Source organism: Megalops cyprinoides, chromosome 16, assembly GCF_013368585.1.
Source record: "Megalops cyprinoides isolate fMegCyp1 chromosome 16, fMegCyp1.pri, whole genome shotgun sequence".
Lineage (NCBI taxonomy): Eukaryota > Metazoa > Chordata > Actinopteri > Elopiformes > Megalopidae > Megalops > Megalops cyprinoides.
Window position 1 is genome coordinate 21309176 of NC_050598.1, and position 21651 is coordinate 21330826.

Genomic DNA, 21651 nt, shown 5'->3' on the forward strand with positions numbered 1-21651 from the left:
TTTTATGCCTGGGCTGGGCTCAGTACACAACACACCTTTAGCGCTGTTCATTAATGACATCTGAGTTAATAAGATCTACACACAAGAGTCAATACATCCCTGATACAGATGAATTCATGGATGACAGCAGAGGAAAGAAGTGTTTCCTTTATGTTTTCTTTACTGCTTTATTTGACCTTCTATAAATGCATACATGTGATTTTTTTTCCCTTAAATTCCATGCCCTTGTTTCAATGTTGTTGATTTGTTGGTTTATTTCAATGTTGTCCAAAATGATTGTAGACCGACCCCACTTTTCGGACATCCTTTCTTGGATCAGAATGTTGTGAGGCCAGCTGTTCTAATGGTGTCTTAATGAGACTGTTCTCAGCATAATCCATTACAGGGACCATGAAATGTTGTGAGACACGGATCCCCAGGACATCTGGGACTTCTACATGCTTTGACATCACGGGACCGACCATAACACATAACTGGAAATTCACATGACTCCTCTCCCCCGCCGGTCACGGCAACGCCATCTTCCTTCAGTCACCCCCTCCTCATCTTCAGACAGGGAAGCTCAGCATTCAGCCGCCAAGGGCCCTCTGGAGGAACGGCTCCAGGGAATTATATGTTTATCATATGCCCCTCACAAACAATCCACCCATTTTCCTTCTCAGGACAAGACTGGTGTGGCCCACGATGTTAGCCACTCCACTGAGTCACCAGTCTGGAGAAAGCCAGACACTAGGAAAGGAGGTTGCTAGGAAGCTGCCTGTCTTCCTCTCTTACAGGCAGAAAAGCAGGCAGGTCCACCCTATGAGCAGACAGAGGCTGGTGCTCTCAGCTGTGCGAGAGTCATGTGGAGGATGGCAGATACCAAACAATTTTAGAGAGTCTGCGAGACGACCTCCAGGGTCTCCTGTTTCTAACAATGAGATGAAAACAATATCAGGAGAACAAAACCGGACGGGTGCAGAAAATAGCCCTCCGAGTAAAGTGGAACTGGAGACAATGGTCCGGCAAGAATGCCAAGTCGGGTCCCAAACAGGATCGCATGAGAAGGCCTCGAGAGCACTGAGCTGGTTTACATGAAAAAGATAACCTCAAGCCATCTGACATCACGGCAAAAAAATCTGTTTCACATGCATCCTTTCAAGGCACGTTTGTAGTAAACCGCACCGTTACACAGTAACACATCTTCCTTTTGCACTGCAATTGCTGGTGTTTGTCATGTGAAAGAAATACCACACACATTTACACACATGCTTAAGACAGCCTCACTGCAGTTTGAACAAGAATATTAAAATCAGCACACTGATATTAAAAACATCTCACACGTTCACATTAACTGTCAACACTAAACAGGCAGACATCTCTGTTCACTCATTTTGAGAGATCTGTTTGGTGGTGTGAAGAACAAAGATGCCAGTTTAATAAGAGTAGACAATGGTTTTGATTCTGACACTGTGACTTTAAACCATCAGTGAACTATGCCTGCTCTCTGCTGTTTGAACCTAGCTCCTTTACACTATCGCCACCTACGAGCCACTGTTCCCCATTGGCTTTGTGTGATTTGCATTGCCGCAATATGCAGCTGGGCTGCCTCTGAAGCACAGAATTTCACTCCATAAATATAGGTCATATAGTGCAACATCTGAAAGTAATAATACTGTTTCTTCAATAAAAGAAACATAATTAACAATCGGTTGCTTTGAGAGAAAAACTCATGTCGCAACACAGACACGCCACAGAGTGACAGAAATATGAATCAGTGTACTGGCGTATATAAAATCTATCTTTGGATTTCTACGTCCTTTTATCCATGCATAAGTAGTGTAGAACCGGAGCCATGGTTGGGAGTCTCTGGCACACTAACAAGATGAGAGCTATTCCCTGCTGAGACAGAACTAAGACCTGTGATGCAATTAATAAAAAATGATTTCTTTTATGGAAGTTATTGTAAAATACAGGCAAATCTACAGCGAGTCTTGTGATTGCCTTCAGAACTAATCCAATCAATCCATTAGCATTAGAATCTGCTACACTGACAGGACCATTTTTAAATTTAAGCGGCTCTCAAAGATATGAAAGGGCACCAATAGAATTACCCACAGCTGTGATCATGGAAAGTGGAACTCAAACCAGTTGTGACATCAGCGATATCTGAATGGGCCATGTTGCATTTCACTGGTCATATGTGTTGTATAACACAACATAGTCTAACTGCATGGAAAAGCGGAGGGCAATGCCATGACCATTGTACCTTTTAAAAGAATTACAAGGTGCTTGCTCATCATTGGTTCCTGCCTGTATGAATGTCTTGGGTTGTACATGGCAGGCAATGGCCTTATGATATGAAATTTGCATGGACTATGCATTGTTTTTTCTACCAGTGAACTCTGTGGGGGACCTTGTAAGGCCAGACACAGAGCTGGACCACGATTGCCGTGTACTTACTGGATTGAGAGAGTTGCTGTCTGATGGTGACATCAAGGCCAGCCTTGCCAGAGTTCCAGCTATGTATGTAATTTTTTAATGTTTTGCATAATCTAAGTCATTGTTATTAAGAATAGGTTACAATAAAGACATTAAAAAACAATAAAAAAAATCTGTAATCTTAATGGCTTCAGCAGAGTTCAGAAGCTAAAGCGTGACCTCTTTAACCAGCATAGTAATGCAGATCAGTGCCCTGGACACATGGGTGTCACATCTGCCAGGACTTCTAGGGTGCGTGCCTACATCAGCATTCATCTGTGCATGGCTGTGAAGCTATTTTCACAGCACAGATGAAGGCCTTGGACAAAATGGCACGCAACACATTAGGAAAATTATTATATTTTCCCTTTTCTTCGCAGGCAACTGCTGAACATTTGCCCTCAAGTGTGTGCTGAAGAAGAAAAAGCACTATTAAGTTAATTGAGAAACGCAACGGCGTTAAGACTCGGGGACACACAGAAACACAGTTATGCTAAGTTTTATGGAGGCCCTCCTCGGAGCGCAAAGGCAACTTTGATGTTCCTTGGTTCATTGTTTATTCTGAACCTCCTAATTGCCATGTCCTATGGATTCAGCATGGTACAAAATTGCTGAATCGATCAGACATTTTGCAATAAAATCACAAGGGGCCGGATTATTAAAAACAAGCGCTCCCCCTGAAAAGAAAACTCACGCCTTGATGTTTTTGTAAAGGACCGAGGAGGCAATTCTCCAATCAATATACATCAAGAACAGCATAATCCCACTGATATTCTGTCTGCAGTCCTGGCATCTTGGCAGGGGGAAAATGAAACTGTAGCACTTTGTGAGCTGCACGCGCCTTCATGCGCTCAATCACCCAGGATGCAAAGCTTTCAAAAACAGGATTTCCTGCTCCCTGTACCTATTGACCTTCACCTGGAGCCAATACTTGCTCTACATATTTGTGATACAACATTAAACAGACTCAGGCCCTCACTGCAGAAATGTACCATTATAACACCTCCAAACATGACTGAAATTTGCGAGGTGACTGACTTTGCATTCCTGCAATGGGGCGCTGTACACAAACACGATGATACACCCTCCTGGGACAATATGATTTGTCATCATTCAAGTTAAGACTCACACTACCCAAAATGTACTCTTTCGTGAACTTTGAGTAACAAATTTATGATAATTTGTCTTGTTTATTTTCCCCTTTTATTCCTCCCATATGACTGCGAGTGTTGCAGTCAGTGAGATTACAAAAATGTGTGAGAAAGGCATAAACATAACACCACTTGCTGGAACTCACAGCTGTTAGACTGAATCTGAGACTAAGATGTTTTATTCCAACACTTAATACAGAGGATACATATTTCTTTGAATCTTTAATCAAATGCAGAAATCCAGACCCAAACTGCAACTTGTCTGTGTCATCTGTAGTTAAAGTCTACTATACGCTATGCTGAAAGCACTAGTGGTGTGACATTTTTTAGAGGTTAGAGGCAAGTAAAATGTTTTGTGTGTTTCCAATACCTAAATGACTGTTGAGCAACTGTCTATCAATCAATATAGTCTGTCAATAAGGATATCTTGATTATTCCAGCATTTGAGCTCATTTAAAACCCCAACCTCATGCCCATTACTTAACAGTTTTAAAACTGTGATTTCCTTTTTTTTAAGGATTACCTCTTACTATAAACATGGACCTAAAAATAGTGTATTGAAAACCATATATTGTAGTACACAGTACTATTTGAGTAGGCTGTTAGCTACCATATCTTTCTACCGACTCCTTGAATAGAAGCATATTGCTGACACTGGGATTGACAGTTCTGTAGTCCATCGAGCAGCCTTGGTATTTTGTCCCGTATTGACAGTGCATATATCATAACGAGTAGACCCAACACAAAGGTCAGCAGAAGAGTAGAAACTATTGCTCCGTTCTGACATTGCTTTCATGTTCATGTGTGGTGCCTGGGAAGACGACAGAGAAGGAGGAGGAAAAGAGGCCATGTTGCTGGCCAACATGTTGCTGATAAAATCATGGAGCACACACTTTTTTCAGCTGGAAGTCTGTAAAAACTGCTACATGGAAGAATTCACAACTTCAATTGTCAGCAGAAAAGCACAAAGGTTACAGTGGCTTTCAAATGGCCCTACTCTGTTTTCATATACACAGAACTGTGAAATTAGTGAGGCCCACTCCAAGGATAAACCATTTTTTTATTATTTGCATATGGACATACAATTAATCCTTGATATATATATATATATATTTACAATTGGTCTCATTATGTTCCTCCTTGTAAAGTAAATCAAAGGATAGCAATAATCAATTTAATGCAACCAACCTAACCATGCCCTCTGCTTTTTTATGAGGCAACCATTTCTGACATTTCTGAGAAAGTGGTGAACACCATTCTGCTGCACCCTTGTCCCAGCATTGCAAAGCTACTTTAAAGCACACAAACTTTTTTAAACAACCACAAGCCATGTGAAACCATTAGTGCTCTCTGTGTTGATGAGGAAGTGGACTCCACCCAAAAGTGCAAAAGATGCTTATATCTGTCGGCAACCACACCAATGGATATAAGTCTCTCTCTCTCTCTCTCTCTCTCTCTCTCACACACACACACACACACACACACACACACACACACACAAGCACATAACTCACATAGGCACAGCTGAGCAACTGAGTCATGATCAGCTGGGACAACTGCTTCAATATCATGAAAGCAATGTCTACATCTGCATATGTATAAGACTGTTGTATCTGCTTGCTGATACCTGGATATCTACATTAAACTTCATTATATTCCTTTTACTATCTTGCAGTGTTTGTGGAAAAGGAAAAAAAAAAAGATATTAAGCGTGGTTTGAAAGAAGGGAGGAGTCAGATTAAGTGTTAGTTAAAGGTATAACTCAAAACAAACCTTGTACACTTGCCCATAGGTTCCATTTCCAACTACTTCCACCAGTTCAAATATGCCTGCAGGATCCTGAAAACACGGAAAATAAAAGTTTAGTAGGAGAGAAACAATTACTTGAAACTACAGTAAGACATAATTACCTTCTATTCGCACTTTACACATAAATCACGATATTACACATAACACGACTGTAGTTCCATGACAAACGTCATTCTGAAACCAAATAGTTCCTCTTAACAAAGAACAATCGACAGAATACTCAATTAACCACCGAGTACATTGAAGTGGCCGTGCATACAAAGCACATCTAACTTTTACAATCTGACAGCTAGGATCATGAACTGAACATATTTCCAGCTGGCTTTGGACCTTGTATGTCATTTCATCAATTGACAAACAAACCATTAGCCGTGAAAACACCTCCACGTCCCAACCCAGATATTCTTTGTTTTATTTTGCGGTAACAGTGGACAGAAGTAACAGGCACTTCGATCCGTTCATAATTATTCTCGTTGTTTTTGGTGTATTGCAATATAACACAGCCGAATATTGGAGCTCTACAAGTGTTTTTGTTTTTAACCAAACTGTCAGCGTAGTGCAGAGATTGCAGTTTGCAAATGAGCTACTTTTGGTGCAAAACTTCGCCGAAGTTGAACGAGCATTTATGGCACATAAACTGTGTTGTCGTTAAGGAGGAAAACAGACATACTGTAGGTAAGTTTCCTTATACTTTTCAGACAAAGTTTACTTACACGGACTTTGAAGATTTTAAGACTTTTTGTTGTTTTACGTGATACATTTGCTACCAACGACAACATCTGAGGCATGTTTACTCAGACGTCTGCATGCATTGGGATTAATTGATGCTGAATAAGTCCTTTACTCACCCTTAAAGAGGACAGGTCAATACTATCCAAACTTTTAGTGGTGCAATCTCGAGCCATGACTATGCTTCGTTTGGCGATTGTACTCAAACAGAAGACATATACTTAAATTTCTCAAAGTTAACGGTCTGAAAGCGTGTCAGTCCATGGCTGCTGCTGCTGCTACTCTGCGACAAACACAGGAAACTTCTCATCCAACAGCTAAACCCGGAAAAACTCAGAGGAAACAAAAAAAGGGTTCCCCACTCTCCTCCCCCCTAGAAAACAAATTTTGAAATGTTGTGCTCGAAACCACTTCGAGCGTAGAAAGACAGGAAACACCTATAGAACATTTTTACTGCTTTTCTGAAATTTGAAATGACGTCCGAATGTGTGTCCGAAACCTTGATCAAACTGATCCAATCGTACCCAGCAAACCTAAGCAGAAACTGCTTGGAGGTCGCAGAGATTCTTAAGGATGAATGAGACTTGTGTCTAGATTTGTGCATGTGATTGTGGTGCTAATGGAAATTAAATACTCTGTCCTTAAAGTTAGATCGCCGATTAATACATATTACAAAACATACATAAATAAATGCATACATCAAATCAGTCGATAAGGCTGAAATGTAATAGCATTAATGCAGCACTAGTGACTCATATTTCCCCAGACCTCTGACAGAAATGAAGTTGCACAGGCCACAGAAACACAGAAAACTACACTTATGGTTTCACTGCCGGGGAAGTATCCCATTGTGATGATAGCACTACCTTCACGGACATCATACTCATAAAATTTGGGTTGTGTGTACCAGAATTACTTCCATGGAAGGAGAACCCTTCAGCTGTGCCTGACGTCAGTGTCATGAATCAGTCACTTATACGGGTAATTGCCAGGAGGCTTTGTGTGAGCGTCTCCTTCTCCCACTCGGTGAGCGGTGGCAGGAGCTGCCCTGTGCCTGAGGCAGCTGACCCCAGAACAGGACCACTGTGTCAGGCCACAGAGGGTCCTTTCTTGAGCAGGGGCACAAACAATGCTGGGACATGATGAATAAGCAAAGAGCTGCACTGGCTTATGATATAATGACATTCTTATGTAAAATTAAATAACAGAAAGAAAGAAAGACAGACAGAGAGAGAGAGAGAGAGAGAGAGAGAGAGAGAGAGAGCAAAAGACAGAGAGAGAAATGGAATAAGGGGGTCCAACTGAACTCACTCTTCACTCCAGCAAAACTGTTCTGCTTTCCCATCCCTTGTTTAAATAAAGCAAAAAAATCAAAATACACTTTCAACTATTCTATACACATTTGTCTCATTTTGGACACCTTATGTACAGTATACAATACAGGCAGGGAGAGAGAGCATGCAAGCTGTAGATGGACAATATACTGGGTGTTAAAGGGACTAAACCCGTTTCTGGTCTGTTAGCACATGATCAATCAAACCATTACAGTCTTATAACAATCAAAATGAATTCATTCCAGTTCATTACAGTATGTGGCTTCCTGGAGAAAATTCAAAGGGCAAAAGATCAACACTCTCTAAACTCTCCTCTGAGGAAAAGGAAAGCGTTGAGGGGGGGATAAGAAAATGGTCTGTGTTCACAATGCCTCTTGAACAAGGGCCAGAAACTGCAAGTTGCGCCAGTTGCTTTACTGATTCAAACAGCTAACATATGCCTGGACCAATATTTTTCATCCCAGGGCCTCCAAGTGACCATTGGCATGCAGAATCCCCTTGGGTGAACTTCAGTACGGTCTGCAAGCACACAGGCAAATTAGGCTGGTGGTGATGATTGTGGGGTAAGAAAAAAAGGGTCATATTAGCAGACAGAATATATGATCCCATGACCTTTAACCTTACTGAGTCAGAGTCAGACCGTCTTGGTTTTAATTTAGCTGCTATTTCTATTGATGAGCTATGCTGGAAAGGCTTATTACTCTAGCTTGGTTTCACTAGGATGCAAACACAAATAAATGCCCTTTGCTGCATACAGTAAATTGCCTGCTCTCCACAGTGTATAAATAGCATAATTCTGCTGGTTTCCAGCTGCTGAGGACAGCCCATGGGACACAGGCATGCAAGACAGACAAAGGTTGCCACATGATAAACTGTGCTACTTCTCTTTCATGCAGAAATTTTATTGGCTCGTGTTATGTTACAAATTTGCATTTAAACAACATCGCCCAGTGTAAATACATTACAGCAAAATAACACTTACAGAAAAAGTGCAAAGTTTAATTGGTTTTTCCGAATTGCTCTACCGTGAGTCATCAATCAAGCAAGCTTTTATTTCCCACTGTATGTTAGGGTCGTGAAAGCACACCAGACAAAATAGTCCTTTAGGATTCATGGAGGATGTCAGGGGTTTGTGTATATGCAGTTAATGTTGAGATGCCATTTGGTAACACATATGCTAAATAGGATCTCCTCATCTGAGTATTGGAGAGGTTTAATGTATAAATCTTACTTGACAGGGTTGTGTCTTTTTTAAAATCCACAAATCGCACACATACAGCCAACATGGTTGAAGTAAATCATTATGAACTGCTCTCTCTTTCATAAAAAATTGAAACAAAAAACTGTATCCAAGCTGCTACATCAAAATGATCCTGCTTACTTACTGCTACAATCATAAGAAGTGTTTCTCACTTAACACAAATGTAATTCTGAAAATATCATATTGCCCACTTAGATCTCTGTGCAGCTGTATGAATTATTAATTATAACAGAATACATTTCCCAAAATCAAATCATGCACATAGGTCTCAAAAAAGTCACTCTCAGTCATCACCAATGTAATAAAAATGAATTGTGCGAACACTTTAAGCATCATTAAAACACTAAAACCATAAAGCATTCTACAGCTAGCTGTTAAGACTGTTGGATTACTTTAATCCAACTCTCCCTGTTTGCCTAAATGTCAGATGTTATTTGATCAGTAGATGGCCTTGCAAAAGCCAGGCTAATTTATATGAACATGTCACAAAAAAATAGATGAAAAGGTAATTGCTCACAATATTTCTGCCATATTGGTAATATCTTTTTAAAGAGCAATTGTTCAGAGATGATGGGGCAGCGTATGTCTGTTTACTCTTCTTGATCCTCCCTCTTACAATAAATGAAAAATGTCTGAGACAAGTCAAAACCAGTTTTTCACACAGGGCTGCAGGAACCAGCAGGGAGAGAACTGCAGACATATTCCTGTATGTATATCTTAAATACTGTTGCATAACACAGCAAAAATATTTATTCAATGCCATTCAGCATCTGGTTATAGATATGGCTTGATACATCATGCCAAGGTTGAGTCTAATGTGAGCTGTAAGCTGATGTCTAATTCATCAGAAGCCCAAGATGGCACAAAGAATACCAAATAGGAAAAGATAGGAAGGACCAGGCTTCTCCCTTTATTTCAGGTACATGTAATCTACACCAATAAACAGCACATAAATGTCACTAAGCACTGAAGAAAAACATGGTTCTGACCATTGTAACTTTTGTCAGTCAACAGGGTGCTTGGAAGAAAAAGAAAAATTGAAACCATGCTGCCTTGTGGTCTCTAGAATGTACCCAAGTGCTACAGTTAATGGAAATTATTGTTCTTCATGGTCTCAGTTTGTATTTTATTCTCAGGTCTGAGATTCACTTAAAAGGCACCTTAGGCTGTAAAAAAGATACATTTTTTATCTTGCTTTTATCACTGTTACATTATGTATCTAACTAGAGATTAAAATGAAAAATAATGATAAAAATGAAACTCAGGGAAAGTGTATGTTGGACCAACCCAGCACGCAACGCAGTTGACCCTTATAAAGGTGTTAGATATATGCTTGTAGCGGTTAAGGAAACACTGCCTGAGTTTCAGAGAACCATGTCTGAAAGTGACAGAAACATTATGACAGTATTTACAGTATGAGGCATTTTTCTCACACTGATGTACAACAGCTGATGTACAACCATGCTGCAACTCTGTACATCTTCCGCTAGCTTGACGGTTATGGGCTTATTTCGGGCAACATGTGCTAGTGTGGTTTTTGACTCTTCAGGCCATATGTAGCCTACTGTATAAGGAGTTTTTCTTTAATGAAAAAGACACGCCTTCCCTGCAGACAGGAGAAGAGTATTTATAGCCTGTGGTGAGCTACTACTCATTTGAGGTCTTTATTTATTTAGTCCTATACAGTGTAGCCTGACCAATGGTCTTTTACTAGTACCAGTTAAAAGATATTCCTCAGAAAACAGGGAATTGTGATCGAGGGACTGTTATTGCTGGGTTAGATGGCTATGTTACAGCTGTCTCCAAAAGTTTCTTAGTACTGTAAAAACATACTAATTTGGATTTATTTTGGTGTGCTTGTTCATTCAGTTTAGTAACCTAAGATTACAGAGAAACCAAAGAAAAGTGTGGCTATTGGCAGAGGGTACCTGTCCCTGCATTATGATCACTCCAAGAAACTGGCTATATGCACTAGAGGGCGCTGTTGACTCTGGTGATTTGTCTAGGTTGTAGATGGGTGAAACTCTAGCAGGGTAAAAATCGCTCAATGTCCATCATTCCTGTTAACAAATGTTCCAAAACAACAAGTCCATAACAGGTTTCAATACTCTGAGTTCCATTCAAGCATAGCTTTGTTCCCCTCAATTTCATATGCATATTGTTATTTACATTTCGGCTTTGAATTAATCTGAGAATTAACATTACAAAGAGCATTGGAATAGCCCATAAATAGCTTCATAACTTGTTCTGTACTCAAGAAATTGCCTCTGTGGTGTCATTTGTGAAGGAACTATCTATAAATGAATATGCACTTGAAACACAGCATTCCTACAGAAAGTATTAATGCAGACCAAAGGGCCAAAGAATCCAACCAAACTATACAGAGATGTCACATTACCGGAATCATTCATTTATTTCACATACACATATAAATGCATTAATTTCCATTTAATAAAGCCAATCAAACAAAACAAACTCCTTTAAATACCAGATTTTATGGCTGGCAAACTGGACAACAGTTTCCATAGAAGCCACGGGTACATGAAATAACTGGACAGTGTGAATTCCTCTGAGTTTCTTAAACTTGTTATTCTTGATGCTCCCAAATTGGTGTTTTGCAATAGCATGTCGCGTCTGAGGTCAGTAAAAATGGAATGTCTTGCTTTGCCAGGGCATTGTGTCATTCTGTCCTTCTCTTCTTTAAAAATAATATCCCTATACTGTCCTTTTCTCCATTGATAACTTGCTGCCCGGTGGTCTTTAGTGTAATACTCTGTGTAGTTTGTCACATATCTCACATCTAATGCAATTAATTAATCACTGGTGGAAATAAATTAATGTAGCTTTCCGTGTGGCTAATTGTATCTAATTTGTGTGTAGCCCTGTTACATCCACTCTCATTCAAATAAAAGCTGATGAGCAACTTGTAAATTAACTGTCTCCTCTTGAGAAGTAAGTGTGAATGACTATGTCAAAGCAATTGCAATATTGGTAGTGCTGAAAATATTTTTAGGCAATGTCCATCTCACAAACAGAAATGGTTTACTTACTTTTTTGCCAAGGCCAATATGGCCTGGAATCCTGTACCTTTTTACCCCCAAATGCACATGCACATTGGCATCTATGTGTGTACTAGCACCATATGAAAGGAACGATATACACACAATAGCTTAGTATCATAAGAAAGGTGAGAATATAAACCTTTAAGCAATCTGTGTGAAGTCAGAATTATCTGCACCTATACAGACAAGCAGTGTAGACAGTACAGACAAGAATTGCAGTAACTGCCATGTCCAAAATGTCTATATCAAGCAAAGTAAATCTGTAGACTCCACAGGGCCTGTGTATTATTTGGTCAGGTGCACACTGCATCCCACAAACTACCAGTTGCCCAAACCTGGTCATGATGTTCTACAAGAACACAATTTCTGACCCGTTAGAAAGACCACATTAGAGAAAAGTAACTCCTCACTTGACATCAGAAACAAAGAAATGTGAAAGAACTTGATAGGGTGACAGGAGTATCTCAGATCAACACAAATCACAAAATCCTACAAAAATTCTACACAAGTTCAACTGCAGGCTTCAGTTCATCAAAATGTAAATACTTTAACTTGTGAATAGCAGAAATGAATGCACGTCTGTCCAAAAATGAAAAAAGCAACTGCCAATGAGAGAAGCCTATGTGCCAGCCAATTCAAGCCCAGTGTCATTTAATGTACTGTTCTTTTGCTCTTATAAAACCATTCTTTGTGTTTAAATAGACAATGCGTGTAGATGTTCAGTACTGCATTACCCTCGCAAATGCCTAACAGCTTGAAAATAGATGAGTAAATGAAAAAAAGAAAAAAACAAAAAACAAATTACCGAAGCCAGAAGAAACATCTGTTGTTGGTCGAACTCCCTTAAGCCTCCCTAAAGGCTCAGCTGAACCCATATTGTTTAACATGTTCGAATGAAGGTGGAAAATATGGATGCTCTCAATCCAGAGCCTCTGTGAGGGTGGAGACGCTGGGGGTGAGACCCGCTGTACACAATCACATGCAGTCTGGCCAAGTGCATCGGAGTAACTAATGACGGGCTGAATATTAGACTGCTTCCAATTAGGCAGTTGAATTAGTTGGTATATTTCAACACGGCCATTTCAAATGAAGATGACATAAAATCTGCTCCAGTCCTAACACACTCCCAGATTAGTACTTTTTAATTATTGCTGATTCCCATGGTCCCACGATCCCAAAGTCCATCTGTGCTTCCTGATCATTGTTTCTACCTGGCTAAATGACTCGTTGCCATCTGGAAACTAATAATTGCTTTGTTTTGCAATGGAGGGAGGAGAACAGGCTGGCAGGAATCTGTTGATTATTTTCCTGTTGCACCTAAAGCAGTGCCACAGGTGTTCCTTATGTCTTCATTGAGTAACATTAAATACAGCATCAGGAAACAATAATCAGATAATCGGAGGGAAAACAGAATTGTCAAAAAAGACCAAGACTACGAGCAGCAACGAAGGTCACAGAAAACAAATCAAACCATACATGGTTTTAAAATATTTCAAATATTCATATTTAATTGGCTTCAAACAATGACAATACCTGGTGTAAATTGAAACATGGTTTATTTGCTTAAATATAATATTTTTAAAGCTCACAATGAATGTGTTCAGTCCCTCTTTACAGAATTGTGCTACAATGTGAAAACTGTCACACTGCCTTGAATGACCCCCAATTAGAAATTTTTAACGTGGGTACACACACATACTCATACACCAATAAAATCTCAAATGAATCATTATGTATGTCTCTATAAGATATGAAAACTGTACATAATAACAACACCTTGAACTTTAAAAACAAGGTCATATATTACCCATCTCCAAAAAGGAGAAATTCAAGTAGGAAAATGATATCTAGTGACCCTCATTTTTTTTCAGCTGAACAACAAAAAAAGAAAAAAGAAAATCCAAAAACCGATATACAGCTATTTAAAAATTCATCAAGAGTTTGTATTCATTTTGATCAATGTTTTATCTTAATGAATCTTCATGCAGATAAGAAAAAAAAAACCCAAGTAGACAGTTATTGTGAGTTTAGTCTACCAGATGTCGCTGGTGAGCTCCCGCCCGGACAGCGGGACGAACGTGCTGTTCAAGTGGATCTCTGGCTTGCTCTTGCCAGTGGAGTTGTTCTGCGCCACCTGTCCATTGAGAAGGGTCATGGGGATGTTGCAGTACATGTGCCGGTTTCCCAGGGTGGCTATCTGCACCGGTGAAGAAGGCATCTCGTACTCATAACTCCGGCACAAGTGTCTCATCTGGGGGTGGTTGGTCTGATTAAAGTCAGGGATCTCAGCGTGGGAGGGCGCCAGCGAGGCGGAGGTGGTGGTCATGGCGATGGTGGAGACCGTCTGCAGGTCGCCGAACAGGCCCTGCTCGCCGGAGTCCAGCACCTGCCGGCGGGACAGCGTCTCCTTCCTCTTGACGGGCATCTCGTATAGAACCTGCTTCCAGAATTTGGACTTGAGCTGGTTGCTCTTGGGGCCCCGCCACTTGATGATGGAGAGGAGCTTGATGGTGTGCTTGAGGGCCTCCACCTCCTGGTAGTTGATGACGCTCTTCAGATCCGCGCACTCGATCATGATGACCTTGATCTCCCCGGTCACCAGCATGCTGTGGAGGCGCGTCTCCAGCTGGAAGATGCTCCAGCCACGCTTTGCCACAAACTCAGGCGTCAGCACGATGATGAGCCGGCGACTCTGCTCCACGCTCCGTGCCAGGTCCTCAATGTAGACTACAGGAGAGAGACAGAGAGGGGGAGAAAGAAAGAGAAACAAGAGAAGTAGAGAGAGAGTGTGCGTGTGTGAGTGAGAGAGAGAGAGAGAGAGAGAGAGAGAGAGAAGTAGAGGAAGGAGAGAAAAACAGAAAGAGCAAAGGAAAGGGAGAGGGAGTACAAGAAAAAGACAAGGAGGGAGGCAGACAGAGAGAAACAGCGGGGTAGAGAAATAGAAAGAGAAAGGCAGAAGGAGAGGGAGAGAAAGAGGATCACATTGAGCAAAGAGGGCACTTCTGAGTGGGTCACATTGAGCAAAGAGGGGACATTTGTTCCAGGTCCACTTGAGCAGGGCACTCTTCATTCCAGTCAAACTTTTTCTTCTAAGGAGATTTACAAAATTATCTACAGTATTTGATAATCATTTCACTCATAATAAATGTCTTATCAATATTTTTAAGAATAAGGACATACACTCCTTTAGCAGTTAGCTGAATGAGCATGAGGTAAATAAAGGTCCTTATGCTATTATTGCAGTGCAAAGTAACCCTGATATTACATGTTTTACCTCATTTTGCTAGATTGTCTTCACAATTTACAATAATGTAAAACTTCAGGATATATAACATGACCTATGCCCCTTTTTATATCAGAAACTAAAGATGCGAAATGACTTATGAGACTACAGAGACAGTTGAATCTTGATCAGCTCACTATGGTTCAACAGCAGTGGTCCTGTGCTCTGACCTCAGCATGTTAAAGTGCAGAATTCCTGCAGACTGACTTCATAATGCTAACCTGGGCTTGGCGCAGTCAGTCATGGGAGATGGAGAAAGAGTGGGGGGTGACAGAAGCAAATGGTGTATTCGCTCTTTGTGGGTGACACATTCCTGCAGGCGGAATCTGTAGACCAATCTGTGAATGTCCACAGAGCCTCGGTCTGCCCCGAAGGGGCCTTGAGCCAACTCCATCTGCAGTGAGCTCGCTCTACATTCTAGCATCTCTTACAAAACATACTTCAGCATCATTCAGCTGCCTCTATTTCAGCTTGGTTAACAGGTCTCTCTGTTTCAGCGGCACTCTCAGGTCTCTCCATTTCAGATTTAAACACAGGTCTTCCTACTTCAGGTTCACTCACAGGTGTCTCTGTTTCAGCTTTAATCACAGGTGTCTCCATTTCAGCTGCGCTCACCATGTTCTACGTTTCAGCTTTACTCTCAGTTCTGTCTACAGTATCCACCCTCACATTTCCGTATCACTCACATCTTGTTCCATTTCAGCATTCCCATTATTGCAGTCTTGTACAGCATCCTCCCCCACCCACTCTCCCAGCCAGCTAGCATTAGCATAACAAATGAGGAAAGTGCTCCTTCCAACTGCACCTGTCCCTTTTCCATACAGATCTGAGAAACCTGTAAATCTGAGATGGCATAAATCAATGTTCAGGGCTAGAGATGACACGCACTTGATAAAATAATAAAAAGCAGACTAAACAAACATCAAAGAATTAAAGATAGCTGCACTACATGGTGCTGAAACCCCACATCCCAGCTACAGTGCCTTTTCTAGGCATATTAATAGAGCGTATATCTAAGAATGAACGTAAATGCTAGTACTACATTTCTACCATTTCATTGTGAGCTAAGACTGATTTATTATCTAATACATCACTCCATTCAATGTGCAACTGCATGTTGATTTGAGTTCTACTGTAGTTGACATAGCCAGAGGCAAAAGACAATACATAGAAAAGTGTAACACAACTTGGACAACTTTCTAGGACTGGCCCTTTGGAGGGAATGGAGATTTCTCAGCATGTGACTTTAGTGGGCTGTAGATATCCAGAATGAAGATGGGGTTCAGGGAACTTTCTCAAAGCAATACACCATACATTAATCCAAAAATAGCAGGACCGCAAGGATATGCTCTGGCTCCAGATGCTGTCAATCACGACTCTCCAGACTCGTGATAAAAAAGATAGCATGTCAGGTCTTTTCAAAATGCTAGTATTAGCTGCTGACTAGGAATAAGAGAGTAAAATGCTTGCACACTGAAGAACTCAGTGACCCCACACACGTGCACAGATGGTTTCAGTCTCTCCCTTGTCCCTGTAAGTAAGTTTATTTGCAGCAAGTGAAACTAAAAGAATCAGAGGAAGTAGGTGATAAAGGTTTTATATGACAGGCTGGCCTCTCTTTCATTTCATTGCAGTTGTTATTCAAACTGAGCATAATCCCTGTTTAACATAAAATGGAAATGATATTCTGCACAGTGTCGATTCCGAATAATTATATATTTCCAAACAATAGAAGACAGACCATAAAATTATAGTGCATGTCCTTTATCTGGCGATTTATAGAGTATCTTTTTGATATTCATGGATGGATAAATATATGAGTGACAAAACCGTATGTCTGCAGAAACATAAACTTGAAATTATCAGAAATATCTGAAAGTCATTTACTTATACTGTGTAAACAAAATTAATTCTGCACTGTCATGGGACAGCTAATTTGAAAATGCTCTGAGTATGAGACTTAAGTCAGTAGTTCATGTTAGATGCTTGTCTATTAGTTTTTAAAAAATATAGCTTTACTAAAATATGGCTGTGGATATATTTGAAATGGAATTCTTCCTTTCTTCTTTCTCTAGTTCCAAAAAATAGAATGATGGAAGAGCAACAACACATTGCAATTTCACGGTCAATTTGCAGTGCATAAATAATACAATTTGTACAAGCGGCACTAAGCAGTGAAGGTTTTTTTTTTTTTAATACGCTCGTGATTATGTAAATCAATTAATACAAATAAGTGCCAGCAAACCTTGTTTATACAAATGAGCTGTTTAAATGAATGATGCTATTTGCACCTTTCTCAGTCTGGTCTGTAAATGTGTTGGGCTAATGATGGCTTCCCGTGACTGTGCACACTCCTCCCTCTCATTTCCTACCCATTTTTCCCCCCTTGTCTCAGGACCGTCAGCACAGCCTGCTGAACCCCGTGGCGTGCAAGCGAATAACACACTCTGAAGATTTTTATTTATGCAAGCCTTGGCTTAACCAGCCTAAGGACTTTTTGATTTATTTTGAATGAACAACCTCCTAAATAATACAAAGAAAGGACAACAGATTGCAATATATTTTGAGAAAAGTAGAAAAAAGGGAATGATTCAGGAGTCTTTAGAGAAGGCCAAATGCCATTGGCTGAAATAATGCATTCATTTGTGTGCAGGGAATGAATGCAAAATCAAGAAACATCCTTGAGGCACATTTCAAACATTTAAAAATGTACACAGACTCACTGTTATTTTCTCCACGCTCCTCTGTGTCTTTAACGGTGCGACACCTATTAGACTCTTCAGACCCTTCCCATAAGGCACCAGCAGAGATAAATGGCTGCTGGGACGCTTGGGGAATCACAGACAGATAGCACAATGTATGCTCCCCCTCCCTCTGCCAACATAGTACATGTGCACTGGTAAATTTTGTTTTAACAGTCATGAAATACATGAATGAGATAACACTGCAGCTGCATAAAAGATTAAGACGTGCCTCAGATGTGATGATCCTTGACAACCAAGTAAATTCGGAATGGAAGAAAAAAACTCCTCCAATAGGGAGACAAGTGTAAGGGTGGCGTATCACTTACTGCTGCTGGGGATGAGGTCACGGTCTGGGATGAAGAGCTTGTACCCGTAGTGTTTCTCAAGAACATCCGGAAGGACCTCCAGTGCAAACTGCTCTTCCTCGCTGGTGTTACGGTGCAGAGACTCGAGGTCCACTTTGGTGTAGGACAAATACGCATCATACTCCTTGTTGTCTGCATTGGGGACAATGGGTTTATTGATGCTATGCAGGATTTCAGAAGAGTTAACAGAGCAATTCAACATCACCAGACAAGACCGGAAAGGCATCTGGATGCTCTGCAGTTCTCCTTTGGTTGAATTATACCAAACTTAATCAGAAAGGCAAGGGGAAATGATAATGCATTTTGTAACGCCCTTAATCGATACTTCCACGCTAAAAAATGATTTAATGGTGAGTAATGCATGAATAGCAGCCTGACAATGTCATGCTTGATATTGTCAATACAAATTCAGACATCCAGTTATTTAAATTCTTAATCCTGAAAAACTGAGGGGTGGATTTACATAGGGATGATGTGTTCATCAAGGAATAAATTGGCTGGAATTTGGTTAGAGGCGGAACAGGAGCCATGAGCAACACTTCAAAAATAGCCCCTAGACAATGACTTCCCCTTATATTGAGGCCATGGTCTGGGTTTGAGTTCCCACTCTTACCACATTCCAGCTAGTACCTTGGACACATGTATCACCTCTTCATGTATCTACCTCTGATGTGAAGACTCCCTCCCTGATAATTTAACTGCTTTGCAAATGCTGACAGGTGTGGATCCTTTTCCTCATTTATGCAAATGGTCCAACACAGCAACAACTCCCTTGCCAAGCATGCTGGGAATATTCAGGTGATGTGCTGCTCACCATCCTCTGCCTCGTCACTTCCGAAGTGCCTGCGGTAGCAGAGCATGATCTCCACGTTGTAGCACTTGTAGATGGCAGTGAGGAGACCCAAAAGAAGCAGGATGGCTCCCAGTCCTCCAGCCAGCTCCAGCCTGTACATGTCTACAGAAGAACAACATAGAGATGAGAGTCAAAGAGAGGACTGAACTGCTGCTGTACAAGGCTTTGATATATCTTGTGTGCTTTTGTTCTCACAGGTAGCTGTATGGTGCTACAGTTGTATTGTGTTACACACAATGTTGAGAACATGGAAAAGTGCAGGACTTTACTGGAATCATTTGGGTTGTAGGTATGCTTTTGTTGAATATAAATCTAATAAAGGCAGAATACAAATGAACACCTACAAACACATGCACTCACACACACACACACACACACACACACACGCACGTGACAGACGCACGCCCGACTGGTTATAATCGTTTGTCTAATCGCTCATGTCTGCCCTGCTGCCATTCACCAAATATAAGCAATAAATCTCTGCTTCGGTCACTCTGTTTGATAGCAGCATCATTTCTCACACTTGCTGCTCCAGCAGCATCCTTCATACATTACAGAAGCAGAAGGTGCCACTTGTCAATGACATCTTGCACAATGCTACACGGCATAGTGTGTAATTCAATCATCTGTAAAATGACTGCAAAGACCCTGATAAAAGAATGAGAATAGACCCATGTCTTTTTTACAATTCACTTTAACAAATGTCAATAATCTTTCTGTATTACTTCAGGAAAAGTGCAATTTAATCTTAATTTGAATATAGACCTTGTGGAATGTGATGCCACCACATCCAGGCAACTGGTATATGTATCCTGGATATTTACAGTTAATGTATCTATGCAGCTGAGTGGTATGTTCACTTTTCTGAAAATATTATAATTATGTTTTAAATGGTAAATATTAACACAAGCCAATAAGAAACCCAAAAGGAGTTTCCTTGACAAAAAGGACATCCAACACCTTAAAAAAACAATACTGCCATAAAAAATACCTACTTTGTGAAAAAGACCACTTTCCATTTGCATTTGAATTTGCCTGCATACTTCCACAGATTTTTATCAGAGATCATACATCAACTGCATGTATTTTCTGTATATAATTACACAGTATACACTTAAACAGAAATGTACTATATGAATGTGAGTCTACATGACACACTCCACCAAGGTTTTTAGAAAAGAAGTGCTTGGGCAGCTGGGGTCAAAGACGATGAATAGTTTTCTAAAGAAAGGAGACCTCTATACGCCACATCAGAGAATGGTCAAGTAGTAGCACTTCAATGCTGCAGTGCCATAGATGTTCTACTGTGACAGGTGTTCATATAAGTGAGGAATTATGTTTTATGAACATAGCACAAAATTATAACTGGTGATACTCCTTATTTTGTCTTTGTTACTTTGCTTCCCCTTTAAACCAAAGATTGATACAACAATATAAACCACATATAAATCCTATTTGCATACACAGTATTGTAAGCCATAGTTTACAGGGGCTACACAAATATACAGCACATGAATCTTATTTTAGTGGATGGGGAGAATGCATCTATTTACCATTAGTTACATACTTACATACTCAAACATGCATTCCAATAAATAACTCATTTCATACACATATTTTTAAATTATATACTTTTAACGCACTGAATGACATAATGTAGCACTTACTGTTATAGGTATACATTGGAAGTATTGTTCCCACTATGGTCATGATGATAAATTATCATCTTATTGAGTAATGGATCTGCCAGAATCTAGACCACTGACCAGACCAGACAAGTGTTTCCACGACACATCTTCCTTCTTCTGTGCAGAATGATCTCAGGTAGAGATGGTGCTGTACATTAGACACCATTAAAAATCAAACACAGGAGAGTCATATTGCCACTGAAACAAACCATTCCACACTGCGTGGACCCTTTCTGGCGTGGCTTTCTACATTTATGAAGTCCTCCAAAGCTGCAGCTGCAGCAAAGTCCGCAAGTGTAATTAGCCATGTAACATCCAACCAGCAGAGGTCTCTGTAGCCCTATTCCGAGGCCTGAATCCCCGAACACAAACTCAGAAATACTGGTCCGCCTGGGGAAAGAATTTTGCTTTCTTATATTATGTACTGTATTAAATGATAATGGGAATGTCTCTATTAATAGAGAGAAACATTTAGAGAGATAAACAAATTTACATTCCTGTGCTCTGTATGTTTTAATCCGATACAGAGGAAATGTGTTTTCACTAAACTACTTCAAATGATTATTTTTCACTTCCCGATCTCTTTTACAAGTTCACAGGTGTGAGTGCACATGCGCGCACACACACACACACACACACACTTAAAATTCAGTTTCAGAACAGCTGATTATCCAGCTTGTTTGCAGTAGGTATGATTGTGTGGCCAACTATGCTTACTCAAAGCATCATCAAAAATACTTCCTACCCTAACAGCATTTCCTTAAGATACTTACAAAAAATGATGACCATTTATGCAGTTCACTGTTTGCCTAAAAGACTGAAGTTAACAGGTTGAAATTATGATTCTTTCCTCATTAATGGATAAATTACAACACCCCAAGGCTGAAAAGCAGTGGCTGAATTCATTCTTTT

At 40.3% G+C, this 21651-nt stretch overlaps 2 protein-coding genes across 2 annotated transcripts in view; both read right to left on the bottom strand.

The window, feature by feature from the left end:
- si:zfos-2326c3.2 (mitogen-activated protein kinase kinase kinase kinase 4) overlaps positions 1-6424 on the bottom strand; it is a 46633-nt gene extending 40209 nt beyond the window's left edge. The window contains exons 1-2 of the mRNA XM_036547575.1: positions 6269-6424; positions 5385-5450 (exon numbers count right to left, since the gene is read on the bottom strand). Coding sequence (XP_036403468.1) covers positions 5385-5450; positions 6269-6325 — 123 coding nt within the window. The 5' untranslated portion in view covers positions 6326-6424. The remainder of the gene's footprint in view (positions 1-5384; positions 5451-6268) is intronic.
- A 7414-nt stretch (positions 6425-13838) lies between these two features.
- Positions 13839-21651, bottom strand: part of il1rapl2 (interleukin 1 receptor accessory protein-like 2) — a 92292-nt gene continuing 84479 nt past the window's right edge. The window contains exons 9-11 of the mRNA XM_036548548.1: positions 19013-19153; positions 18160-18330; positions 13839-14533 (exon numbers count right to left, since the gene is read on the bottom strand). Coding sequence (XP_036404441.1) covers positions 13839-14533; positions 18160-18330; positions 19013-19153 — 1007 coding nt within the window. The remainder of the gene's footprint in view (positions 14534-18159; positions 18331-19012; positions 19154-21651) is intronic.